General features: G+C 54.4%; 9 protein-coding genes across 9 annotated transcripts; 4 read left to right on the forward strand and 5 right to left on the reverse strand.

Moving 5' to 3' along the window:
- Positions 1-257: 257 nt before the first annotated feature.
- J4E92_002920 (uncharacterized protein) lies at positions 258-983 on the forward strand (the record flags this gene model as incomplete). The annotated part of the gene is made up of 1 exon (XM_051494320.1): positions 258-983. The coding sequence occupies one exon, from the start codon at positions 258-260 to the stop codon at positions 981-983; it is 726 nt and encodes a 241-aa protein (XP_051355999.1).
- Positions 984-3,364: 2,381 nt separating this feature from the next.
- Positions 3,365-5,850, reverse strand: J4E92_002921 (uncharacterized protein; the record flags this gene model as incomplete). Its single annotated transcript, XM_051494321.1, has 2 exons — positions 3,365-4,305; positions 4,365-5,850. The coding sequence occupies 2 exons, from the start codon at positions 5,848-5,850 to the stop codon at positions 3,365-3,367; spliced, it is 2,427 nt and encodes an 808-aa protein (XP_051356000.1).
- Positions 5,851-7,519: 1,669 nt separating this feature from the next.
- On the reverse strand, positions 7,520-10,889 carry J4E92_002922 (uncharacterized protein; the record flags this gene model as incomplete). Its single annotated transcript, XM_051494322.1, has 7 exons — positions 7,520-7,593; positions 7,651-8,524; positions 8,571-9,038; positions 9,087-9,416; positions 9,464-9,810; positions 9,861-10,389; positions 10,455-10,889. The coding sequence occupies 7 exons, from the start codon at positions 10,887-10,889 to the stop codon at positions 7,520-7,522; spliced, it is 3,057 nt and encodes a 1,018-aa protein (XP_051356001.1).
- Positions 10,890-11,289: 400 nt separating this feature from the next.
- On the reverse strand, positions 11,290-15,165 carry J4E92_002923 (uncharacterized protein; the record flags this gene model as incomplete). The annotated part of the gene is made up of 4 exons (XM_051494323.1): positions 11,290-12,053; positions 12,103-12,547; positions 12,596-12,895; positions 12,946-15,165. The coding sequence occupies 4 exons, from the start codon at positions 15,163-15,165 to the stop codon at positions 11,290-11,292; spliced, it is 3,729 nt and encodes a 1,242-aa protein (XP_051356002.1).
- Positions 15,166-17,080: 1,915 nt separating this feature from the next.
- J4E92_002924 (uncharacterized protein) lies at positions 17,081-19,813 on the reverse strand (the record flags this gene model as incomplete). The annotated part of the gene is made up of 5 exons (XM_051494324.1): positions 17,081-17,940; positions 17,987-18,268; positions 18,317-19,484; positions 19,533-19,714; positions 19,765-19,813. The coding sequence occupies 5 exons, from the start codon at positions 19,811-19,813 to the stop codon at positions 17,081-17,083; spliced, it is 2,541 nt and encodes an 846-aa protein (XP_051356003.1).
- An 859-nt stretch (positions 19,814-20,672) lies between these two features.
- On the forward strand, positions 20,673-22,037 carry J4E92_002925 (uncharacterized protein; the record flags this gene model as incomplete). The annotated part of the gene is made up of 1 exon (XM_051494325.1): positions 20,673-22,037. One exon carries the CDS (start codon positions 20,673-20,675, stop codon positions 22,035-22,037), a length of 1,365 nt encoding a protein of 454 aa, XP_051356004.1.
- Positions 22,038-22,374: 337 nt separating this feature from the next.
- On the forward strand, positions 22,375-23,182 carry J4E92_002926 (uncharacterized protein; the record flags this gene model as incomplete). Its single annotated transcript, XM_051494326.1, has 2 exons — positions 22,375-22,566; positions 22,691-23,182. 2 exons carry the CDS (start codon positions 22,375-22,377, stop codon positions 23,180-23,182), a joined length of 684 nt encoding a protein of 227 aa, XP_051356005.1.
- A 537-nt stretch (positions 23,183-23,719) lies between these two features.
- On the reverse strand, positions 23,720-24,419 carry J4E92_002927 (uncharacterized protein; the record flags this gene model as incomplete). Its single annotated transcript, XM_051494327.1, has 3 exons — positions 23,720-23,882; positions 23,984-24,288; positions 24,402-24,419. The coding sequence occupies 3 exons, from the start codon at positions 24,417-24,419 to the stop codon at positions 23,720-23,722; spliced, it is 486 nt and encodes a 161-aa protein (XP_051356006.1).
- Positions 24,420-24,706: 287 nt separating this feature from the next.
- J4E92_002928 (uncharacterized protein) lies at positions 24,707-26,141 on the forward strand (the record flags this gene model as incomplete). Its single annotated transcript, XM_051494328.1, has 2 exons — positions 24,707-24,980; positions 25,030-26,141. 2 exons carry the CDS (start codon positions 24,707-24,709, stop codon positions 26,139-26,141), a joined length of 1,386 nt encoding a protein of 461 aa, XP_051356007.1.
- Between the last annotated feature and the right edge of the window lie 198 nt (positions 26,142-26,339).

Raw genomic sequence — 26,339 nt, forward strand, 5'->3', positions numbered from 1 at the left:
TCTACTACTGCCAATTGGTGTTTTGGGTTGCAAGCTGTGGAGCTTTGGGAGACTTGGTGACGTGGGGCTGCTGGCTGGCTGCGATGCTGCGGGTGTTAGCGTCGTCTTGGCTTTCCCGAAAATCACGGCGACTGCAGCTTCGACATCAACGCGAATTGGGGGGTTTTGCTACGCGACGGGCAATTCTTGACACAGTATGATATATGCCACTTTGGAATATATGTATAGAGGCTAACCATGTCGCAGCAATCGCCATCATGATTCTCAGGCGCCCGCTTCTCAATGCGACATCCGCAGTGTCAATACCGAAGACATGCGTACGAAACCTCCAGCACTCGATCCCCATGCGCCCGGTGCCCAAACCGATACCATTCATTCCCGATCACACCGCCTTCCTCAGCGCAATTGGCCGCGGCCTCTCCGCACACGCAACCAAGATACCGTCCTGGGAAGCCCTCTTCACACTCACATCGCCGCAACTGAAGGAACTCGGCGTTGAGCCAGCACGCTCGAGACGCTATCTATTACAATGGCGAGAGAAGTATAGAAACGGAGAGTATGGTATTGGAGGAGATTGCAAGCACGTTCAAGACGGTGTGGCAGAATTGAAGGTCGTCGAAGCACCAGTACCGCCAAATCCCGAACTCGGCAACACCATAAGTCCCCGCTCCGCAGCTGCCACGGCAACACATGATCCGGGTACGAGGAAGCTGGTTGTTAATGTACCAGTCGGTGCTGAGGCACCAGTCGAGCCCGTCGAGACATTACCCAAGGTGCAGGGCGTTATTGTAAAGGGTGCGAAGACGATCAAGGGCAGCTTTGTGGAACCAGTCAAGGGAAGCGGAGGTCTACGAGCACGGATACGGCTGCAAGAGGGTATTTGGGAAGTAAGGAGAGGGCACAAGGTCGATGGTGGCGAGAGGAGAAAGGCAGAGGTGCGGGCGAAGCGAAGGGCGGCCGAGAACAAGGAGAAGGCGAGGTAGATCTAAGTGTTAGGACATGAAGTAGCAGATACCGATTCTTGTACAATGAATGTTATTATACGTAAGTCTATGTGTACGACGTCAGAAGACCAACCATTGGCAGGATAGATGACCCGGGGTAGGGGCTTCAGCCGTAGTGGAACTATCTGACAATTCGACCCAATCTCAAGAGGCAGAGAAGCTGGCGTTGGAGCAGCCCAGAGTGTCAAAGCCGACACATACACATTCCGCTGTGCTCGATAGGACCAACGACCGCTACCCTAAATACCTCGCTCACATTTTAGGGCTTCCCCTCTGCTCCAATCCTCTCAACTCGAAGGCGATTAAGTGCCTGCTTCTCTCTCAAGGATCGTTGTATGGGTTGCTATAGGCGATGTCATCATGACAGAGGGAAGAGGAGCATGGGAAAGCTTTCTTCGCACTCTTTTGACGCCTCGGAGAGTTCGTTTACAAAGAATGTGAAAGCGCATACTGTTGCGCATGCTGAACCGGTAAACCCTAAGACTTTTGAAGTTCTCTAACCTCCATTAGCAGCTCATGTTGATACGACGAACTTGAGCCGTAACTGGGAAAAGGGCCGGTGCTGGACAATTCAGAGATAAGTCGGGAGAGAGAGGTACCATCGCGATGGCGCTACACGACAGGGTCCAATGGATAGAAGTCTGTTTCCATATTAGCAAACCAGACCTCAAAGTGTACATCAAGACTGAACAAGTCGGTAACATCTCAGACAATAAGTTTTCGCACATTGAGACCACGCGTTCGGGTTCTCTGCTGCGAAGTATCTATAGAGGCGCATTCGTGGGAGATTAGGCCATGAAGCACGTCGTGTCATCCTGGAAGATAAGAAGGAAGGAAGGGTCTACAAGAGCACACGTACCAGGTTTCAATTGACAAGGAACAATATGCTGCCTGGTTATTCTCTCCTGCGTCCAAGTGAGGTGACATGCATGCGCATTCCCCAGTACCCGGTATGCGAGATGCAGGCTTGTACTAGCCGCAGGTGTGGACGCAGCTGCATGATGGCTGGAATGGAACGACCAAGTGAGTGCCGCACATCAGGTAGATGTGTTAATGAACGGGGGTATTGCGAAGACGCGAGTAAATTTCGTAGGTTGAGGTTGGGTGTTTGTGTTGTGGTTGCCTGCCTTGATCTATGACAGCAGGTAGGTATGACGCTAGTGCTCATCACTAGCGCCACTCCGTTCCTGCGTCTCGCTCTTACCTCACCTGCAACATTTGAATCGAGGAGGAAAGACCTACTGAGGCAATCTCTTTTAGAGAATCTCCTTATGCATCTCTTCTCTCATCTCACAAGAATGGTTCGTAGGCAAGTTTTAACAATACCACCTCATGCTCCCGAAACCACGAGTCACCCAGCGAGAATGTTTCTTCCAACCATCATCATACCAACACATATCGTATCACCCATAGCTACTTTTAGAACTCACATATTCTACCCAAATTATATTCCTTATCAAACATGTTATCCCATTGCGCGCCTATAGATCACGCACCAGGGCATCCACAAGTCTCCGCCAAAGCCAGCTCTCAGCAACACAAAACACACAATTCACAACATTCCATACCCTCCCCATAACCACAAAAACGCTTCAAGCAGATAGTCTCTCTTCGGAGATTGCAACATAGCACTATACAGGTACGCCCCTCCCGCACCCGTTATATACAAGAGCCGAGAAGCCCTTAGTTCCCAGCGTCCCCTTTCCCACGCCCATCAGCTACGCCACGATAACGCCTCCCGCCCATTATCGTAACCGTTAACCGTTACCACTAACACAAACTTTCCCCCGCCACTAGGTTCGTCATGTGAAAAGAGGGGTCACTCCAGTAAAACACAATTCAACCAGTCTAGCACATGCAACAATAAAAGATCGAGACCGTGTTTGTTGTGCGATTATAGATTCTAAGCTCAGCTACTCACCTACCCGGTTTTCGCTTCCTCTCAATTGTCTAAGAGTAATTGCGTGTGTTATATACAAAGATAGATAAAGGTAAGACGATTGATTGTATGGCGCAAAAACGAGCCTTTCCATGGTTTCAAACGAGACAAGAAAGTGACAAACTCCGTGTATGCGAAGAACGCAAGGGGAAGATCGAAAACGCCGGTTGTATATGCAAAGAGGCTAGGAAATTAACAGGTAAATGGTGTATGTTCAGCTCCAAGTCGCGCTGCATGAGTCTTCGTATATCATCGATCTTTTTCTTCTGGTGTCCCTTTGTTTCTTATTCTCTCTTTCTCTTCCATGGGTGATTATTGTAATGGGTCGATTATTTCTGTCTCAACTGTACAATACGGTATTAATACTTTCTGTTGACCGCCGCTGCTATCAACCACCACCAAGACTATGTAGGGTATTAGTCTACGAGCTCTTGCCCGCTTCAAACACCTTGTTCATGAACTCGTCCACATCAAGTTCTATCTTCTTCTCGCGAAGTGTCTTTGCAACCTGCGCTGCGTCGCCCTCCATGCAGCTGCCTTCCAGTATACTGAGTATAGCGACGGCAGCGCGTGGGACGTTCTTGTCACCCTCGATGGTGTAAATGTCCATGATGCGCGCGGCGTGCTCAACGCCTAGACGACCACAGAACAGTGAGCCGAGGGTGTGGAAGAGGTAATCTCTGGGTTCAACTCGTAGCGTCTCTAGCCGTTGAGCCAGACTGGGCGCTTTCTTCGACAGAACGTGCAGTGTTGTGGAGTAGGCGGCGTGTATGGCGTTTTGGTCGTGGATGAGGAATGACAGTGGCAATGGGCGGTTGAGCAGATTGGACAGGGTGACGAAGGCTTGCGGCGCGGCAAGGTTCAATAAGAGCAATGCGGCGATGTGATGTATGTCGAAACTTGAGTGTGGGATGTCCGGGCGGTACATCGAGTAGGCCAGGCACACATCGACAAGGTCCCGGTGCAGAGGTTGCTCGTCCTCCGCCGCTTGTGACGTTCGTGCGGCAAACATCTTGAGTTCGGGGAATACTGCTTGGGTGCTTTCGACAATGTAGACATAGCGGCCTCCGAGCGCTTCGTGGCCATGTGTCTTCACTTCTTTGCGTGCTTTCTCCAAGGCAATGTTGTAGGTAGCTTCTGTGACCTCGAGGTCGTTTCCAATCGCTTTCTGCCAGACTTGGCCTCGCAACCGTGGGGGGATTCCGTTCCACCACATCTTCCTATGCGAGGCACGTAACTCGGAGTTGGTCATCTCGGTAGCCCAGTTTGGTAGCAGTAAGCTCGACCAGTATTCAGCCTTGATGCGGCTGGCCTTTTCACGAGCCAGCGCCTCCTCTTGGGCGCGTTGGGTCTCGAGACGTTCTGCGATTGTTAGCCATTTATTATCTCAGATAGAGCCTTGGAAGGCGCAGATAGCTTACCAGCTTCCTCGATACGAGCCAACATGCGCTGGTACTCCTTGAGGTGCTTCTTCTCCTCCTTGGGGTTCTTGGGTGGGAGCCATGAAGGTCGGGTGCGCGAGAGGTACTTCTGCTTCTCGACTGAGGGCTGGAAAGGGTCGATCAGAGGATCGCTCTTGCGAACAGGCGGGAGTGCTGGTTTTTTGCTCTTTGGCTCTGGCTGGCTCATGGATGCTGAACGCGTGAGACCGGGCTGTTGCCGTGAGATTTCTTGCTTTCGCTCAAACTCGGATTGAAACTCCTCTAGCTTCTCTGTGATCAACTTGGCGTCGGTGTCTAAAGCTGTGTACGTCTCGGCCCATGTGTTTTGCTGTGCCCCGGGTTGGGGAGACACGCCCCTGCTAGAAACGTTGGGGGAGGGGGTCCGCTGGGAAACGCGCGCAGAGGGTGCGGGCGATGTCCTCGAAGACGAAGAGACGCCAGGATGCGGTGACATTAACGGCGGACTTTCTCCAGTCCATGACGCCGGCGACCGATCCTGAGTAGGGCGCGGCGAGATGGGAACATTCCAGATGACAGCGTCTTCAGGGAGCTCATCGTCTTCATCGTCGCACTCTGCCTCCCTTTCTTTTACAGTTTTTCTTTTGGAGTCCTGCCACGACTGCCTCCTGGAGCCCAAGCCCGGGGACGGCAAGACATCGTTCCGCGAGCTCTTGCGAGATAATGTGCGGGGTCCCGAAGCAGACTTGTGTGTGTTTGAGGGGGATGGCGAGCGCGAGGAGCGCTGGGGCGCGGCAAGGCTCAGGCTGGAGAGCGAGGGGACAGAGGGCGAGGTGAAGCCTCTTCTGGCCTGCTTGCCGGGGGCGGAGAGCTGGGCCTGCTGGCGGACGGCGTGGTTGACCTGGCCCTTGAGGCTCGGGTACTTTTGCTTGGTGGCCCCCGTCAGGTCGCGGAAGGAGTGGGCCGAGTGCGAGTGCGGGAGGCTCCTGGTGGACAGCGAGGCGCGCGGGGCTTCGAAGAGGACGCGATTAGACGGGCTCGCAGGCACGGGGAAGGAGGAGGGCCCACCTGATGCTTCGTCGAGGTTGATGTCCTCGAAGTGCGAGAGGTTCTCCGTCGTGCCCATGAAGTCTAGCAGCGTGGACGAGTGGATGCTGGACGACTTGGACGACTTTGAGTTTGTGAGGTCCGGCGGGCTGCCGGGCGGAGCGCCAAACGTCTGCTGGGCATCGTGGGCGTAGGTGAGGGTGGCCATGAGCGGTCGGGGCGGTCGTCGCTGGGTGTCGATGCGGAGTGGTGTGCCAATGCGGTGAGGCAGTCGGTCGTGGTTCGCCCAGCTGTCGTCGCGGTCGCAAGGGGCTTTGATTAATGAAGGCACATAGCTCTGCGCGGAAATAATGTACAGCGACTTGGCGGGCGAGATGTAGTGCACGTCGGTGTCGCAGTCTTCGCTGTCGCCCGCTTCGTAGACAGGAGGCAGTCGCTGGTGATGCTGCACCGCCGGCATCTTGGTCGATTCGGCGACGCAATTTGCGGAACTCGCGCTAGCCCCTGATGTCGGGGGACAGGGATGGACTCCAGTGGTGGGCCTCGCAGTGCTCTGGACCCGTCAGCGGCGCAAGATGCCTTGGTCGAGTTTAATTGCAAGCAGCCGTCGGTTCTACGTTGGGAATGGGATCGGGCATGGGAGCAGAGGGCGAGGTTCTGGCGATATGTGAGATGCAATCGTGCTTGAAACCGCAAAACCAATACGGCGCCGACTGAGGCAGGTATGCTTCTCCAGCCCGACCCCGGTTCAATGCGCCTAGCCAGGCGTTTTGCGACGCTGTCCCTCTGCTGAGAGCCTGCATAGTCGACCCCGGCTTCTTTGGGATGGGGTTGGTGTCCCAGCCGTCGCATCTACGCTTGACATCACGATACCAGCGTCGGCGGGCCAATCGCGTGCCGTCGAGGGCTGTCGCCTGCTCGACGCGAGGCTTATCAGGAGCAAGTAGTGGTCCGCCTATACACTACCGCGCCTTGCCTCAGTACTACCAGCGCTGCAATATGCAAGAAAAAGACATAACGACATCATCCTCTCTGCAGTCATTCCGTCACTCCCGACAGCGCTGCAGCCAAGGCCCAAGGCTTGCAGTCGTGCCCACATGCCGCCGCTAGACGTGGGCGCTCGGCGTGGGCCCCCGGCCACAGATCCTTAGTGCTTTTCCCGAGTTCCTATCCCGTCACCACACTCGCATCCACACCTGCACCTCCCAACATCTTCGCTATATGCCTAGCCACTGCATTATCGCTGGAACCCGCTTTTGCTAGCGTATTAAGCTTTCAGTGCCAAGTTATTGCCTCCTCCAGCATGCGTCGCTCCGCCATGTCAGACATGCGCGCTGCCGAGAGACATGTCTGCAGCCAGGCTAGCAGCGCGCGATGCTGCGTCTGCTTGCGCTGAAACACCGTCTGAAAAGCTTTACAAGCCAGCCTATCCCTTCAATTAGCATCTGTTGGAAACCGGTAATACGAGCCCCGCCATGTCATCTTGCAAACCGTGGAGGCGATCTAGCCAAATCGCAGATCGTGCATCCACTTGCTGTGCAACACGGAAGCTTAGCCACACGTACCATTGAAGCTGCCGCCGCGAGATGACGCCCTGCACAATCTTTGCCTCTCTGCTGCCGCGCGAGCGTGAACGGCGCTGTAGCATCACATAGGCTAGTGCAATCATGTTGTCTACCGTCTCTGCAGTTCCCTCTGTCAGCAATTTCCTTCGCTAGCGTAGCCGGCGCAATCACGATCGCTCGTGGCGTGTGCCGTGCTCGCTTTCGTGCTATCAGACCATCATTCATTACCACGCCCACCCTCCCACGGGACAACCCCGCACGAGCATCGATGGATTGGGCGTTGGAATTTTCGCAACGGGAAAGTTTAGACGTACTGATAAGCAGATTCGAACACGTCGTTCGCACCTTGGATAGCGCGCGTTCGTACTCGAGGCACCTCACCGCCGCTTCAAGAAAGCTTTGATGCAAGTTCGCTAGTACCGTTGCCACGCTGTTCAACGATGGATCGATCAGCATGGCCTTCAGCTGGATTTTGAACCCGCTATCAGAAATCAGTAAATTGTCGGACTTTTCACCCCGTCCATGGCCCGATTGGCCGGCGGTGCATACCGCGATCTTCGAGACTTACTTCAGAGCTTTGCGATGGAACGTTTGGCCGGGCATTTTGGTCAGATCTACAGTCAAAGAGTCCTCAACACCTGGTGCGGTTAGCATTTGAAGCCGCAAGTAGACATTGTGCACGCAATGCCACCTACCGGTCTTTGTAGGGCGTTCTGTTTTTTTGCTGACTTCCAGCGTCGTCGTATCGATACAGACGCCGCAATACGGGAATTTACCATCTGAGCCGCTTGTCGCTATCCGGTCTCCTTCTTCTGTCGTGACATCGAAGTTTGCCATCGACTTTGAAGGCTTTATCACCACACCGTATTCCGGGTGGCCTTTGTGCATAACGCGTACGAAGCGCTGAGCATACTCTTCGTTGATACTGATCAAGAGGAAATCGTCAAGCAGACGAAGAAGCAATGAATCTTCATCAAGCACAAATCCAAGCACATCGCGTTCCAGTTGAGCGTAGAAGAAGTTGCACAAGATGCTCGATAAAACTGAGCCCTGTGGTATACCAGTCTTCTGGCGATAGAAGCGCTTCCCGATTTTAACGACATTTCTCTCGATATGCTCCTGTAGGAGCTGCATCAAGTCATCCTTGGTCTCGCGCCGTTGCAAATTGGTATTAACAAAGACGATGTTGGCCTTGGTGCCTGCCAATCTATCTTGCACGAGTTGGTGGAAAGGCGTTACACCCGTCGCTGCCTCAGTATGCGGTATGTACTTCTTGAGAGGCATTGGGTCCACATGTTTACCGCCGAGACGCTGTAGCGGACCCAGGGGTGAAATCTCCACATGTTTGCCGGTGTTGTAAGCCTGGATCGACATGAGACTGTCGATCATACGCAACAAGCGTGACTGTGGTATAGTATCGAAGCAAGCCTGAACATCAACTTTGGCAAAATAAAGCCGAATGTCGCCGAGTCCACGCTGTTGCAACGATGCTTTGAAAGATGCAAGTTTGGGAAGCATATCCCCGACGGAGAAAAGTGAGCAGCCGAATTTATCGGGACGCAACGACTGCTGTAAATCAGCCATAGTAGATCCGTCAACGCAAGCGGCTACTGACCTTCTCGTAGGTAATCGCATTGAAAGCTGGTGTCATCACCGAATTGATACTTCGTCCGAGAGTCATAGTCCCATATCGCATCACCTGCTGTCTTCTCTTGAGATTCATGATAGTTCGGAAGCCCTGTTTCTTCGGAAGGAGACGGATATTACTGAAGCCGAGCTGACGTGCGGACAGCAGTCTTTCCGTGCTTTCAGTAGGCATCTCCTCGAACATGTTCATCCGTAGTTCCTTCAAAGCGGGCTCTGTTAACATCCGCCAAATATCATGGCGGAAATAGAATAGTCTGTTCCGATGCGCGTTGGACTCTGTTACGTGGAAGTTTGTGCGAACCAGAGGAACGAGGAAAGAGTCGAAGAGCCAGTAGACGAACTCGAGAAATATCTCCGTACGCTTATCTATGTCCGACTTGGACACCTTTGTGTCGTCGTCTTGGCTGGGTGGGCGTAACCAGGCTATGTTCGTAATCTAGGATCTGTCAGCATAGCTCTATGCTCAATGTAGGGGAATGCGTACCTGTATGTTCTGTGTAACCTGATGTAAATTAAGAGATTCGAATCTGCGCATGTCCACGAACTGGTCCACCCAATACATGAGGGTGCGATGGTTATGCTCGTTGCCCCAGAATCTTTCCGGTATAACTTTGGATATGACTGCACGACAAAAGGCCGATACGTGTGCTGCTGGACACGCCAGATCTGTGAAACTGGTTTCTTGAACGGTGATATTTCCAGGAGTAGGCCGCGTTTTTGTGCGACGATTGACTGGGTCTGCGACTGATCGTACATCTGCCTTCGGCTGAAGTGCGCTCTTCCTCCAATCTGGCTTCGTTGACACGGGTACCCCCTATTTGAGTTAGCAGACTTTCCTGTACATGTCATGGAGAAGATTACCTCGATTGGACAGTAGTGGCGCAGCATCTCCATATACGAGCACCGCTGGTTGCGGACCCGAAGTTTGTCCACCAGTTTAACAGCGTCACCCCGGAGTCTCTTGGGTATTCGCTGTTTCCACTTGGCTATTTCCTGGGCGTCTGTCGCTTTGGGGCCTAGCTCCCGGCACATGGCGGTATGTATATCCTTCTCGCGCAGCGTGTAGTCTTTGAACGGCATGGCTGTCTCACGATGATCCACCTTGGAAGTGAAGACGTTGTGCAACCCGAACTGACGCGGGAAGATATACCGCACGATATGTACTGTCTCTTGCTTGTCTTTTCGATCAGTGAATCGATTGAGAACATCTATGAATAATTAGCCCCAATAGAGCACTCGAAGATAAGTGACAACGCACGAATATGGCGCATGCCAAATCTCACACCACCTTTCGCGTTGAGCGCTGCTTTCGCATACAGCATGCGACTGCGCACAAATGTAATAGCACCAGGCTTTTTGCTTTCAATCTTGAGCTGTGAAGGTTTGGTGGGCGCTGCCTTATCCGCGTTGACTCTTGCGATGTTGCTCTTCTGAGGTTCATCCGATTTCACCTCATGCACAGGAACCCCAGAGAGCTGATAGTAGTTGCCCATATCAGCACTGACCAAGATGAATACGGAGCACTCAAGAAGCATGTCCATTATAATGCGGTCGCCGCCCTGGCCGAGCAATGCGTGCAATCGGCACCATACTGGCTCTTTCAACGTCCTCGCGTAGCTATTAGGTAGACGTTCTTGCAGACCAGGAATAGATGAACTCGGATTCTCGCTGTTCCCTTGTACACGACGATTGCTGCCTGCAGCTCTTTGAAAGCCATGGCAGAGTAAGTGTGCTGGTTTGTGAGATGTGGAACGCTTGAATAAGCGCCATATCACGAAGTCAACAATCTGGGTATGCTTAGTCGTAGTTCTACGAGCGAAACACTAAGTGGGTGATGCGTCGTATGACCTACCTCGGATTGCCTGTAGTATCCCTGCTTGAAGGTACCGCCCGGAGTGCTTTGCGATCGTTGCTGGGTAAATGCTTCGATATCCTTTTCACGCTCCTCACTGAAACTCGTTGTTTTGTCCTTTTCTAGTTGAACGCCTGGAGTGCATACTAGTGCTGAGTCGAGCAACTGCACAACGGCATTGTCAAGCTCATCCGCGGTGTTTTTGTCTCCAGCGGGTATGGCATGTCCAAGTTGCGAAAGCTTTCGGTACCTGTTCTTCGACGAGCTTGGGAGCCGAGAGAGCAGATACTGGCGCAGAGTAAGGACTTCGGGATAGAGGCGTTGTAGGACTGGATGAGTAGCATTAGCAGTGGTGGCCTTGGTGGACTGGTCATCGGCGCCCTTTGCTTTCTTGCGGCCGCCAGCACAGCTATGGGCGCTACGTTTTCTCTTCATGCCGTTATAGGCGCATGTATTGCATGCGTATGCGCGTTGTTTGAGGCTTATGGTGTGTGAGTGGAGCTCGTGAGGCGTGTCAATGGGGTTAGCGCTGACGCGACCGCACGCGTCGTCGCGTGACTCGAACAGGGAGTCGCATCAATCCTTGTCACAACTCGCGTACAGTCACCCAACAGCGTAGTTCACACTAGATCGAAGTATGAGATCATTACGAGCAAGTTAAGCTAAGCAACATGGTCTCATTTCGTGATCGCATTCTACCTATGTACTTTCCTAGAGTACTCAGGCGTCGGACGTGAGCATGTGGGTTTGGTCAGTATCCGGTACTGTACGGTTATTGTCCAAAGACCAAAATATCAATCCGAATCTTTCTCTATCCGCGTTCGCTAAGCTCAGTTTACCTTACAGGTCTAAGCACCTCCCAATCCCCCATATTACGCATATCGTCCGGCTCATCGTCCATCAAATTCCTCCTACTACTCCCACCACTTCCTGTGCGCGGCGGCAATGCCGGCTTGTCACCGTCATCATCAATAAGATTTTGCACTGGTTTCCTGGTCAGATGAGGAGGCGGAGCCATTGAGCGTCTGGTTGACTGCGGAGGATATGCCCTCGATTCTTCTTCCGGGGGATCATCACGGTAACGTTGTGGAGGGGGTGCGAAGGTTGGTCCTGGAGAGGAACCTTTAGAAAGAAGAGCGGGTTTCTTGTTGGGGATTGGTGGTGGTGCTGGTTTGCGGAGGACTTGCGGTTTACTGGAGGATTGTGTTTGGGGCAGCGTATTTGATGCGCGGTAAGGTAGGCTGCTGGGAAGGGAGTGTGTAGACGCGCTTGAGCCGCTGCGGCGGAGGTCGCTGAGCACATCTCGCGTACCGTCTGAACCGAGGATTTGAGTGGCATGACCCGGATACAACGGAGCGATCATCTTACGAGCCGCGGACTTCTGCGTTGGTGGTAAACTGGTCGAGGGGCCGTTGAAGTCGACTGTGCGTGCTCTCTGTGAGCCGCGTGCTGGTGGTGGCTCGGGTCTGCGACTGCTCGACATATGCCGAACATCTATCCAGTCTGGCTCTGGACTAGGCGTAAACGGATTGCTGGGTCGATTCGGGTTTGGAAAGTGGTTATTAGATGGCGGTTCCACGCGTGCTTTCGCTGGTAAACCTATTGAATATGAGTATCCAAGCTATAGCGGGAAAGATGATAAAAGTACCGTTGTCGAGCCACCACTTCCTCCGATCTGAGCTTGCAGGTGGCAATCCTGGCTCAATGCTATCGTACCCAAGCAGATCTTCGTCGTCCGTGTCATCATCACCCAGACGGCCTGCCGCGTGGGTATCGCCAACCACTTCTCTTCGTTGTTTGTACAAAGTAGCCTTCATGGCATCCTTCTTCTTTTCATCGACCCTTTGCACCAGTATCTGGAACGTAGCATAGACCGGTCGGTGGTCAGAGAAACGAAGTGGTGCATCGTTGTAGTGGATTTGTCGGATGTTATCACCCTTGCGAAGTACACGATCACACCAAGCAGGAATGCGCGCTTTCTCGGATGTATCGTATTGGTTACTGTTGAGGTCGTACTTGTAAGTCGGCGGGAAAGTGATGCGGGCCTCGGAGTAGTACGGAAAGGTCAAGCCAGCTACCATCTGCAGATTAAGCTGCTTTTGGTTAGCTATGGTCCATGCAAGTAAAACGTGACTACTTACCTGGTCGTTGTCGTACAAGGTCTCGAGGTCACCAACATGGCACAGCCGTTGCACCTTCTCATTATTCAGGCCAATCCGGTAGTTGAAGTCGCCGAGCCATATTACAGTGTCATGGTCTTCAATTGATCGGTTCCTTTGAAAGCGTAGGCCATGGCTGATAGTCTTGTAGTCGCGGTTGCGCTCTTCGTAGTTGGCAAAACCAGCTGCAAGATGGGCTGTGACAAGGCAGATCGAGGTATTGGCGTACTCAAATCGAATAGCTACGGCTCCCTTGTTACCAGCCATACCGGACATGCCAGTCTGGGGTATGTTTTAGCGCAATGGATAAGATGCAGTGAACGTGGACATACCTTCTTCAGAGCGCCTTCGACGTTCTTGATATGCGTAAGGCAGTCGGCCCGGACAAAGACCGACAAACTCGCACCCACTAACTGGCCACCTCTTAGAATAACATACTCATCTTTTCTGTGCTTCTCGGCATTCTTGTTGAGACACATTCTGACAGCTTCCTCCCAAGCCTCGCGTCTGTCTGGATCTGTCGACATGATTTGTTGAGGGCTTAATTCGACAATCTCTTGAAAGCCTACAGCTACTATTTCGGGGCACTGCTGTGATTGATCGACATCCGGGCATAGCCAGGGCGAAAGATCGCTCTTTATGCCACTCGTTTTTCCGTTCAAGTTGAATGTTCCGACAAGAATATTGATCATCTCGGTCTCTGAATACTCCGCAGATCGTCGCGCAAGCTCTGCGACCACATAGTCGTTGAGCGGGTCATAGAGATGCACTGGAACCTGGCCAATCAGTCTTCCAAGGAGCATGTCGATGGTGTTTTGTCGCCCTTTATCCGCAAAGTTGTTAATGTACATTCGGGTGGCGCTCTTACGAGCGTCTGCCAGAGCACCGGCAAGCGACATCTTTCCAGATCGCGTAAATGAGGACTTCAGCGCTCCAGTTCCCGCATAGATCTTTGAAAGAGCATCGCCATTGTCTGCCCACATACTTGAATGTCTGACCCAGAAGTCCTGACTGGCTCGAAGGCCTTTGTGGCTCAAAAAGATTTCGAGTGCCATCTTGCTGATGATGGTTTGCACAAGGTTCGTTCGATCAAGGCAATCCAAGCAGTTTGTTCGGAAGACCCCCTCCTGCTGCAGTATGCTCATTGTCCGGCGGACAGCGTAGTCTTCTCCATTGTGTCTGGCCACTTCTTCCACATCTTCAGAGAGATAGTACCCGAATCCTTCAGCAGAACCTTGGATCCACTGGGCAATCATACTAGCCATCTCATAGCCACCAGGTCCTCGTGTCTCGGCATGGAAGTCATATTCCGTAAGCTTGATGAGGTCATGCTGTCGGTCGTTGAGGTTGCTTCCTTGGTTCAACGGGCTATTCCTGATATGCCCGCGATATCTATGCGTCAACTCTAACTCGTTTTGTTTTTCGTTGCTCAGCAGGTTTACAACATGAGTTGTGCCGTAGCTGAGTTCCAGATTATCAAAATGCCTGTCAAAGGCGGGTTGTGTAGCTTCCGGCGACCGGGTGATGGTAATCTTTTGTTGGTTTGGGAGGAGACCAGCCTGCTGTTCCCAGAAGATGGGTACACTTCCTCGCACCTGCACATAAGAGAAGCAAGCTCCCGAAGGCGCCCAGTATATTGTTTCGCTTTCCACAAAGTTTGCGACATTCCCATCATCATCGATACCTCGCGAGTTGAACCTTGTGCCCGCCCGCTTGCAGGATAATCTTGAGATGAGCGTCATGGACGACGGCATGCCTGAGTCCTGTACCCTGATGGGGGCCGAAGACTTGGGAATCGTAATGGTCAGTGCGAAACCGCGGATGGCAGATGTCAGGATGCCCGAAGCATCCAAAGCGTCCTTCTCCCTCGGCGCAAGGCGGCTCCTAAAGTCTACCAGTGGCTGGATCATGTATGAGTTCCATAGAAAGCCAGCGTCTAGACTGTCGATAGAAACGGTTGCGGCATCGGTTGTACGGTCTTGTAAGCGTCTGGTGAGGTCGAAGTCTGAGCTGTAATAGAAGGTTCCACTGCTGAGTATCTTCTTGAGCGCCAGACACGGGTGTTCCATGGGCGATTGCTCCTTCTTGCCACCGAAGCCCATCTCATATCCTTCGTCATCGATTGTATCCGTGGGATAGGGGTTGACTTCGTCGTTGAGCAGGGTATCGTAGCTTGTGCTGGTCAGGCAGTAGAAACCGACCGAGTATATCCTCTGCACCGTCTCGCCAGGCCGTACTGTCGCCACCTTGCTCGCGCCATTGACGACGACGAGGAAGACATCGCTGTTGACGGTGATCAAGCCCAGTGTGCCGTGTACGTTGACCGAATGCAGCGCGCGATAGTCTTCTAGATCGATTTCCTCCAGCCGGGTGAACTCGACCATGCAGCGCGCGACGCCGGCGCCATTGCTCCCCAGTGACGTGGACGAGGCATTGGGGTTGCCCGACTGTTCGGTGGTGGACGAGCTGTGTCGGAGGACGAGGGCGTGGGTCGAGGTCGCGAGGGCGATTGCGCGGTGTGGGTAGTCTTTGATCAGGACACGGATAGACATGGTCGGAGGTGGACGGGGGCGGAGGAGGAATGCGCGGGTGCTTCGATCATGCTCGGGGTTCTGCTACACGTCAAGGCAGTCAAAGCGTTTGCGCAAGTATGACGGTCGCGGCAAGTAAGCACGTGTGCTTTGGCGGTTGCTCTCAGCGCGCAGGATTATGTTGGCCTGGATGCTGATCGCAACCCTAGATGTACACCACTCGACTGGTGCCCGATGCTTTACAAGGCTGCCCTGACTATCGCTTAGGCGTACGCCGGCAGCCAGAACTCGACACTTGGGCTGAGAAACATGTGGAGCTGATTCTCTCCGTCTCGGAAAGTGCGGCGCGACGTCTTTGCTGGTTCGTGCATCGCGTCCAGGTGCAACATAACTAACTAGTGACCTCATAGCACGAGCAGTTGAACATGAAAGTAGATTAGTTTGGATAAAAAGCTATAGACAACCGCACCATAACTTTGAACAGATGCTGCAAGTCCTTCAAGACATAAGTAGTGATATCAATCGTAAGCCAACAAAAACGTGGTTCCCAAACAGACACTCATCTCTGCCTGTACGCAACTCTGGTATTAGTTTCCGTGTAGCTGCCCCTGGGGTCTTCATAGCCGCCCCGACTGCGGCTGCGCTGTCTGCTCCTGTCGCGCCTCTGGTATCTTTCATAATGGTCACTCTCGGACGATGCAGGCTCGACGTATCTGTAATGCTCGTAGCGAGGGTTCTCTGGACTGTAGTTGCGTTCGCGCTCACGCCTGACCTCTCGCTCTGTATACACATACTCGCTGCGGCTAGGGCTCGATGAACGAGAACTCATGCTAGACCTGGGCGAGACTTCGACGTAGTGTGCACCGCCATGGCGTGACTGGGTGTGGTGAGAATGGTGAGAAGAGATGTGGCTAGGCGGTGGAGGTGGAGCCGGCATGGGCGCCGGGGGAGGAGGCTGCACGAACACAGGCACAGGCTGCGGTGCGGGAATCTGGAGAGGCTTTGGCGAGGGCACCGCGACGTAGGATGCTGAGGGCCGTGGAGAAGCCTCGTGCACAATCTCGGTGCGCGAATAGCGGCGCTCGATGTCGCGCGATTGGCGTGATGCGCGGCGACGGGGCGGGGAGCGGTTCCGCTGGACGACGCGGTAAGGGACGATGTGGTCCTCTTCCGGCTTGACTTTGACCAGACACATGGCGCTTTCACCCTCGGCAGGGTATGCAGTGACAGCGAGGCCTCAAAAAGTGGGAAGCTGCGACTGCGATCGCGATGTGATTCGCGCGACGATCAACGTGGGGTTCGATCGAGGGCGGGACGGGGCGCACCACGACTGAGTGAGAGGCTCAGCGAGCGCAATGAGAGCTGGAGAAGATAGGTAGACAGGCGCAAAATGAGCGGCACACGAAAAGGACATCAGAGGGTATGTATATGTCCTACAGATCGGGCAGCCGGTGCCCAGCCACACAGCTGACCCCCATGTCGATTCCATGCTGCTCCGCCTTGGAACTCAGCATGCGAGTGTGACGATGGGGTCTGGGCTTTTCTGACAGCTGAGTACTAGCGCATCCTGGTCACCCTGGTTAGCCTCAGGTACGGACGGAGCCGCCAATGTCAACAAGCAGGGCAGAGTAGATAAACTTCATATTGCAATAGCCGTCTACACTCGTGATTATCATGCTGCATTTCACATACGACCATCAGACATGCCGCCAGTTTTCCCGCCCCGAAATATCATACAGCCTTCACATACGCTGTCCACTCTTCCACAGGTGCCGTGCGACTGCCCGTCATGCTACCTCGCTCTCAGGGTCCCTAGCTAGTTTCCCGGTGTGTTACTTTCTAGTATACATGGGAGTCTCTGGGCGGGCCGGGCGGTGTAGGCTTCCTATTTCACTTCCTAACCAAGGTGCTTGCTGAAGTTAGGCCATGTCTACCACTAGTCGTCCATGGGCTTGTCTTCCAGCGTGACACCTCTTGGCGCTGCTGTGTCGTCACTCCTCAAGCTGCCGGTAGAGTCCCGATTGCCCCTCGTCAAGCTGCCTGCGTGTTTCCGTGGGAAAGGCACCCGGGTACTTGATGGCGCTGGGTGCTCGGCGGGAGCAGGAACAGGAACAGAAACAGTTGCAGGCTCTGTTGTACCATTGGTGGGTGCAGTGACTTCTTCGTTGGTAGGGCTGTCGTCGCTTCCAGGTACTTCAAGCGAACCACGATCTCCCTTGCTCCTTCGCGTTTCCGTTGGTGACGATGTGTTCACGGGGAATCGAGTCTGACTTCGGTCACGGCGATGCGAGCCGGAGACACGCGAGCCAGGTGCTGGTGATACCGCACGAGGAGAGCGTTGAGCTGCGATGGCTCGTTGGCGCTCTTCCATGTTTGCTCGTCGGTTGCTCTCATCCGTCGAGATCGCGCGTGGGCGCTGTGCGCCCGAGGCTGAGTGGGTGAGCGTGCTCGCGCGCTTCAACTCTCCAAAAATGGCATCCTTGTGCGCAAAAAGGTCACGAACGAGGCGGTAGCTGTAGCGCTCGTTCATCGTCAAACTCGATTCTTGCCTTGGCCTCAGGATGCATGGCGCGAGTGCATTAGCCAGTGCTGTAACATATGTCTCGTCCGCCGATGTCAACTCAATGAGACGAGTGAAGTGTGTGCAGATCGCGTCGAGCGTTGCGATGTTAGCGAGGCGGAGTTGGCCAAGGGTAGATTGCAATACAGAGACCCGAGTCTCTTCGGAGACATCTGTGGCGGTGGTGCTGTAGATGGTCTTGACAATCTCGTAGACGTGAGAAGAAACCAGTGAGTCTGTTACAATTAGCAAAGGATCTGATGATGCAGAGTGGACGCCTACCAGGAAGTTCCAACAGGTAGAGTTTGAGGACGCTCGCAACAATCGGTACATCGTACTTCTCGAGTAGTTCATCTGGGAACCTCTTTCCAGTGTTGATCTCAGCTCGGAGGGTGTGAGTCTGCGCCAGAGGAACATCAACAAGCCAGATGCCACGGCGTGCTTCGTCACCCTCCAAGTCGGGGTAGTGGTTGTCTAGGAAGGTGAGAACTGTCGTAATGAGTACCGGAACACGCTTCTTGTCTGAGCGAGCCCGAGCCTCCAAATCTACACCGAATGTTTGTTCTGTGTTTGTTAGTATATAGTTGCATCTCGATATACATCGTGACGTACCGTCTACTGAGTTGTAGTAATTCTCATAAGTCGTGACTCTAGGCACGAATGGCCCTGTCCTGTAGTTCTCGAGCATGTATCGGAGATCGCCTAGGGGCTGAACTGTCTCCTGGAACAGCATCATCTTGTCGACGGTGCTCTGCAGACTGGGAATTACGTTGCTGACAGCGCCAGAGAAATCCAAGATAACCGCCTTGATAGCCTTCAGCCTGTCCAATTCGCAACGCTCCATGAATTTGAGATGGTCCACCATAGCCTCTTCCAGATTGCATCGTAGCGAGTCAAGCTTCTTGACTGATGCCTTGTAGCGCTCATCGGACTCGTGTGCCTCCCGCCTGAGCCTCTCTGCTGGTGTCTCATTCGGGTACTGGTTGTTGAGCGGGTTCCACCCCTGGAGGTATTCCTGCACGGTCGAGACGGGCGAGTCCACGGCAATGCTGTCGGCTGAGGAGCTAGACATAGCGGTAGAAGAGCGGGCGAGAGGCTGCTTCTTCTCAGGCAGTCCGGTCACCTGGAACGTCTTGGGCTTCCATTGGTAGTTCATGCGGGAGCTGTTGGCGAATGTGTTTCCCACGTTTCCGACTAGGCGCAGAAAGCCATGTGCTACCAAGTCTTGACCAATGCGCTCGGCATAGCTCACGGTGGTTGCTGCCATGTGCTTCTGGATGTATTCGGTGATATCGGCACCGCTTGAGCAGTTCTGGTAGGTGCCGAGAATGGGAACCTTGACCTCTGCAATCTTGATGTTGTCCAGCATGTGCGTGAGGATCTTCTTGATCTGGTCGGGCTGGTACGTCTCGTCACCAAGATCAATGGGCTCCTCTTCCTCATTCTCCGGCTCCGACATCTTTATGGTGGGCACCTTCATCTTGGGGCTCTGTGCGGCCTCGCTCTGGGGGTCCTGGAAAGCAAGCTTGTCCTCCTCCTCCAGGTCTTCGACGAGCCGGCACTTGTTGTAGTATTGCGATCGGTACTTGCGGACAGCATCGGCCTGTCGGTCGTGGATCTTGATGCGCGATTGGAGGTCGTCCTGGGAGTTCTGCACGCGGGCGGCATGCGCCTCGCACCAGCGACCGAACGGGTTCACGACAAGCTCGCGGATGTTGGACGCAATCTTCTTGTGGTTTGCGGCCGCTGCCTCCATCTCGGTGCGCACGCCCTCGTAGGCCTAGTACCAGTTAGCCTGGGGCTGTCGCCGTGTCTCCTGCTCACGCACCTTGCGCACGCTTGCGCCCTCATCTCTGCTAAAGCCCCCACCTATGCGATCTGTGGCTGGTGTAATCGAGGACAGGCTGTTTCCGTAGGCCTCCTCGGCATCGGCTCGCATGCGGGCCACGGTCAGAATCTGCTGGTTTTCCTGCACGCCCTGCTGCAGCTTGCCAAAGAGGACGCCCAAGCCTGCGAGAGTTAGCCCGCGCGGGGTGGTGTTGGGTGCGCCTGCAGCTTACCTCCGGCATAGTCGCTCGACCAAAAAGAGGCCGCAAAACCCGTCGTCATGACGGCGTGTGAAGTGGGGTATCAAAAAGAAACAACCAAGTTGGGTACTGGTACGGGTGTGGTCGGTCAACGGCCGTAGTGAGCGCGCGGAGAAGTGAGTCTGGGGAACACGCAAGCGCAGGCCCGGTGCTCGAGCGTGGGTGACGTCGCCCTACAAAGAGGCTACTCGCGTAACGGGCAGTGCGTCGTGAGTGGGCGCAGCGCAGTGGTACTCGACACGGGCGGCGGCGGCGGCGTCGGGGAAGCGAGGGCAGTGACTGACTGAGGCACGTCGGTGTCAGGAGGGTTTTGCAGGCCGCAGCTGGGGCACGACTGCAGAAGAGCTGAGAGCTGAACGATGTCTCATGTACCCCTGCATGTGGCCGTTTGTCGTGACAGCCCTGGCACCGTCAGGCAAGCCTACCAATCTTGCGCGCTTCCGACATTTCGCCTTTAGCGGACGATATAAATACCCACGCAATTCACCGACCCCCAAGCGCGGCCCCTGCATACGATGTGGTAGACTAGTCCGAGCCCGCGCCTACTACCGTCTATGCATCATCGCCAGTCGCTGGGCTAATGCTGTCGCCCTGCCAGGTCCCCTAAATCGACAAGTTACTGCTCCGGACACTGACAGACGCGACGTCTGCGGGGCTCCGTCATCACTGCCTGACTAACCCTGCACGCGGAATAAGCCTTATTACAGGCCCATTCAGGAGAAAGTCACGTCTCCGCTAATCATTCACCCGTCTTACATACTCTGCGCAAACATTCGCCTTGGCCGTCCAGGTCAGCCCCGCCATCAAAACTCACGCCTCGCAGCGGGACCGAGATCTCGCTCGGCAAACGCCCCCGGGTCCACGCACCTCTTCTCCCTATCATGGCTCCAGCTGCCTTTGATGCCAACACACAACTCAACTATGCCCGCCACATCAAGTACTGGCGGCGGAACCTGAAGACTCTGCTGCCGCACTTCTACACCAGCAATGACTCCAACCGCATGCTATTGGCCCTTTTCACCGTGTCCGCTCTCGACATTCTGGGAGATCTAGACGCTGCTTTGTCAGCCGAGGAGCGCCACGGGCACATCGAATGGGTCTACAGCTGCCAACTGCCTGAAGGTGGCTTCCGCCCGTGGCCAGGGTCCAACTACGGCGAGCTCAGAAGTGAAGAAAACAAGAACTGGGACCCTGCCCATATTCCTGGAACTTTCTTTGCCCTCTTGACGCTGGTCGTGCTGGGGGATGATCTGGAGAGGGTCAAGAGAAAGGAGATCTTGACATGGCTGGTCAAGATGCAGAGACCCGAGGGTAGCTTTGGAGAGACTTTGGGCGATGGCGATGATGTCCATGGCGGCAACGACTCAAGATTCGGCTACATGGCTACAGCTATCAGATGGATACTCCGAGGCAACCTCGAGGGACCGTGTGAGGGTATACCAGATATCGATGTTGACAACTTCGTCACGTGTGTCCAACAAGCAGAGTGCTACGACGGAGGCATCTCGGAATCGCCCTACCATGAAGCGCATGCGGGCTTCACCTGCTGCGCCATCGCTGCCCTGGCTTTCTTGGATCGTCTACCCTTACCTCCATCACAAAAACCGGACGGTGTCATCCGCGGTGTAACCGACGTCCCAAAGACGCTGCACTGGCTCGTCTCACGGCAGACGCTGACTCTAGACGAGGACGACGGCTTGGATACTTTGAATGACGAGACAGATACGTCAGAAACCTGCCATGACGCGCATACGTTTGTCAAGCTGGGCGCCTATCCATCAGTACAGGCGAAAACCAACACAAAAGGACGGCCTCACATTCACTTCGAACTCGAGTGGGTTGGAGTGAATGGTCGATGTAACAAGGTAGCAGATACATGCTATGCTTACTGGACGTGCACGCCCTTACAACTCCTCGGTCATCTAGATATTGTCGATCGGCAACCGATTCGGAAGTGGTTACTAGATAAGACGCAACATCTCGTGGGAGGATTCGGCAAAGTCACAGGAGACCCACCCGACATGTATCATTCTTTCCTAGGCCTCATGGTTCTTGCCATGTTTGGAGAGACTGGCCTTCAGGACGTTGACCCGGCTCTGTGCATCACGCACAAGGCGAAGAAGCATCTAGAATCACTTTCGTGGCGGAGGAAGATTCTAGGACTAGACAAAGAATCGAATGGTGCGAATGCTCCCTCACAAGAAAGCATTGGCCTGGCTGGTGAAAGAACGCAGATAGATGCGTAGCCACATGGGAGTCGCCGTACCCAGCGCGCATCACTGTTCAAGGCTGCGAAGGACCCTTGCCAGTCATCATGATTCTAGAACAATAAATCTCAATTGATCGGAATGCAATTAGACTGTAATCACATCACGATCCTCCAGGGCTGCCTTCCAGGGTTCATGGTAGTCCCCAGACGGCGTAGCGCCAAAAGACCTCGGCCCCACCTGGACTCCCAGATCCCTGTCGGCCAGGTAATTTTCCCAAACTCCGACACCATTCTCTGCGAACATCTAGCGACAGCAACGAGCCAAATCACGCCGAGCCCCACATTCCAGATTGCACTCAACACAGGCTGCAATCATGAGGAACGCGCCGCCGCCATCGAAGAAGCGCAAAATCGCCGTCGCAGTCCCCGAAAAGATCGAGTTTGACTTTTCGGCGCGTGAAGAATATCTCACCGGGTTCCACAAGCGCAAACTTGCGCGGATAAAGCATGCACAAGAGGAGAACGCGAAGAGGGAGAAGGAGGAGAAGCTGAGGTTTAGGCGCGAGGTAAGCACACGATTGCGACATCCCATCTCAAAGTTGCGCGACAAAGACGTTCGTCTTCTGTCACCGGCGCATCTCTGGGTTGTATCCAGACCGGCACAGCGGCTAACGATACCCTAAAATACAGCTCCGAGAACAGCGCAAGGTTGACCTAGAGAGGCACGTCGAAGAAGTAAACCGACTCGTCAAACAAGCCAATGGCGACCTCGACCTCAGCGAAGCAGGCGAAACATCCGCCAATGATGACGACGACGATGACGAGGAAGAATTCACAGGCTTTCAAGAACCAGAGCCTATAAACCAGGAAGACGAATACGTCGACGAAGACAAATACACAACCGTCACGATAGAAAGCGTAGGCATATCCAAAGCCGGGTTTTCAACACAGGGACAAGAGGACGAAGAGGCTGCCGCAAAGAGGAAAGCAGACGAGGAGAGGAAAAAGGCGGAGGAAGAGAACAAGAAGCGGGTGTGGACAAAGGCGTGGCCGAAGAATAGCGAGAGGCCAAAGAAGAAGAAGAAGAAGTTTAGGTACGAGACCAAGACGGAGAGAAAGGCGGAGCGCATGAAGCAGGGCATGAAGAAGAGGAAGCAGAAGGAGGCTAGGGAGAACAAGTAGACGGGTAGATGTGTTGCTTGTTGGAAAGAAAGCTAGTGACTATACATGTCAAGACAATGATACCCCTTCACGATATCAAGCGGAACCCCGCATGTTGGTGCGCTGCCATGGTCGTGTTTTGCACAAGTCCAGCATTATTTCACTGCATAACTGCAGTGGGTCGTTCACCGCTCCTTGGTCAAACCTGGCAAAGCACATGTGAGTACCAAAGACAAATATGTGTCAGGAACCGCCAACAATGTATTCGCTCAGGGATTATCTAAAGCGAAGGCCCGCCCAGCAAGCAGCCGCAGGAAGGAAACAGATATATAGGGGTTTAGGGTAGGGTAGGGGGTACGGGGGAATGTAATGTGAAATCTGCCTCTTCTCCAAGCTCCACTGCATGCCGTAGTAATCATCCTCCGCCACTAGCCACCACGGACCGTTCCTCTTGTCGCACGCGCTCGAAATCGGCATCCGCAGAGGGACGATATCGAAGCTCGACTCAGAACTCGACTAGATACAGTCAACAACCACAAAAGAGAGACGACAGCGAGATCAGATGTTACCGATCTCCTTGACAAAGTCGTCGAGCTCCTTCTTGGTGTCGGCGTATTTCTTGGCCATCTCTTCGTACTTGGTTTCCCACTGGTCGCGGGACTGCTCGAGGGCTTGGACTTTGCGTTCGTAGTGGCCGGACTTGACGTCGGTTTGGCGGAGCCTGGAGGGTGACGTGTCAGTGGCTGCAGATCAGGGGCCGGAAGCGTGGAGGGTAGATAGGAAAGGGGAACAGCAATGGAATCAGCGGGTGAGTGAACGTACTTCTCGTTGAGCTCGCGGATAGTCCTGTCCGATTCCTCAGCTTCTTCCTCGAGAACTTGGATCTTGCGCTGGAGGCTCTCGGCCTGGGTGCCGGCCTGAGCACCTGCACCAGCTTCGTCCTTGTGGACCTTGACTTGCCCCTCAAGCTTCTCCACCTCGCTCTCGAGAACGGAGTTCTTGTGCGTCAGCGACGTGATCTCCTGCTCCTTCTGTGTCGTCTCCGACTCGAGCTGCTTGATCTTGGCCTTGTACTCCTCGGCTTTGGCGCTGCTCTCATCCGCCTCGACGCGGAGAGCTTCCATGCGCTGTGCAGAATGTCATGTCAGCGGCTGCTTTGGTACGACAGGCGTGCATTGTGGCGTCGGCTGTGGACTGGGAACCAAAGAAAGGGGATTTGGCGGGGTATGCGTGGACTCACCTTCTTGATCTGATCCATAGCTGCGAGAGGTGTGTGGTGCGGGCGACAGGTGTTTGTGTGGTGTTTGCAGGTGAGGAGAGCAAAGGAGCTGCAGCTTATGTAGGGATGTGGTACGGTTGGTGGTGCTTTGTTGTAAGAAATGTCTCCTGCAAGCGGATGGGCAAGCTGATAATGCGGGCAGGCGCTACCTCCGCCCGGACCCTGTGCGAAGCCCAGACCCTCTTTGCTGCCGCCCTAGCAACCGGCCGTAAACACTCAACACCCGATAGCGATAGCCACACGACTCGCTCAATGTAACCCCCAGAATGGCTACTCTCGCAGCAAACGACCAGGAGAACGCCGTCCGTCATCTGCACGCGGGTGCGGCGGGCAAGCCGCTCAATGCCGGCCTCAAGGGCTTCAACGCCAAAACACCCGGCAACAAAGCCCCCAAGACGCCTTTCAAGATCCCCCTCAACGACGAAAATGCCGTGGGCAAAGCGGGCAAGTCGGTCCTGCAGACCAAGGGCAAGGGAAACGAGCTCTTCACCACCAACAAGGGCGGCAAGATCGACCAGAATGCCTTCGTGACGCCAGCCGGTAAGAGAAGAGACGGCAGACTGTGCAAGACAACAACTGACGTGTCTAGGTCCGCGCACGCGCGCGCCGCTGGGCATGAAGACGACCAACGCCAAATCGAGGCCCTTTGGAACCCCAGCGCCCCTCTCTTCCGCAAAGACACAGAAACTCAGCCCTCGCCTGCGCCGCCCCAAAGTCAAGGTCCACCAGCCGGAAGTCGCGCAAGAGTCCGAAGATGACGTGCCTGAGATCGAATACATGCCCCCGAAGGAGGTCCCGTTCGAAGATGACATGGACGAATACCTACCCAAGAACTGGACCATGCCCAAGCTCAGTAACCAGGACATGGTCCGCGGCATTTGGCAGGCCTACCACAACCCAATTGAGGACGATGGAAGGACGCGTGAGCAGCGCAAGTTCGAGGAGGAGATAGAGCAGGGTCGGAAAAAGCGTGATGAGCAGATGGACAAAATACTCGCGGCGCAGATGGCCAAGGACGATGCGGAGACGAAAGAGTACTACGGTATCAAGGAGCCCAAGAAGGAGGCCCCCAAGGCACCTGCTGCACTCAGGAAAGCGGCCACTGGACCATCGACCATGCGAGCCAGATCTGCTGCCGCCGCTCTCTCTCCACCGTCCAAGCCTAGCTACGCTGCTCCCACTGCAGCTGTAAAGTCGCGCGTACCCACTGGCCTAGTCGCAGGCAGGAAGGGAGCAAAGACGCCCACGGAGCTCACAGCATCCCGTCAAGCATCCGCCGCAGCAGCCTCCAAGAGCACCATCGGCTACGCCCAAGGCCGCGCCGGACGCGCAGCCCCAGCTGCACGCAAGCCTCTCTCCAACGTCACCAAGCCCGCTCCTTTCTCCGCTGGCCCCCGACCTGCCTCCTCGACGCACATCCGCAGTGCCAGCACAAACACGGGTACCATGCGAGGTCGCGGCCCCGTGTCTCGCTGCAGCTCAACTTCCACCAATACCACACTTGTCACACCTCCAGAGGAAGAGCAGCCCCGCCGCACGGCTGAAGATGTAGAGCGTGAAATGGAGTTGTTACTTCTGTCACGCTCCGACGACGAGGACGACGACGCGTGGATGAACAGCTTCAACACCCAGCTACACGGTGAAGATCCCCTCGAGGAAGACCACGAGAATTTCCAGCTTCAACTCCCTGAAGGCTTCTAGGCCGTCATGGACAGTCTGGAAACGGGAAATCAAAGTGCCCGCGGATCGCCACTGTATTGGTCATTGTGCTGTTAATGGGTTATGGAGTACCGGTATTGGATACCTTTTGCTTTATGCGCGCATGATTATTTGGGTCTACATGCTATCACGGTGGCTCACTGTGTATAACACATAGCATGATTGTATTTGTATTGAACA

The sequence above is a fragment of the Alternaria infectoria genome (genome assembly GCF_024043175.1).
Source record: "Alternaria infectoria strain BMP 0036 chromosome Unknown scaffold_3, whole genome shotgun sequence".
NCBI classification, from domain to species: domain Eukaryota; kingdom Fungi; phylum Ascomycota; class Dothideomycetes; order Pleosporales; family Pleosporaceae; genus Alternaria; species Alternaria infectoria.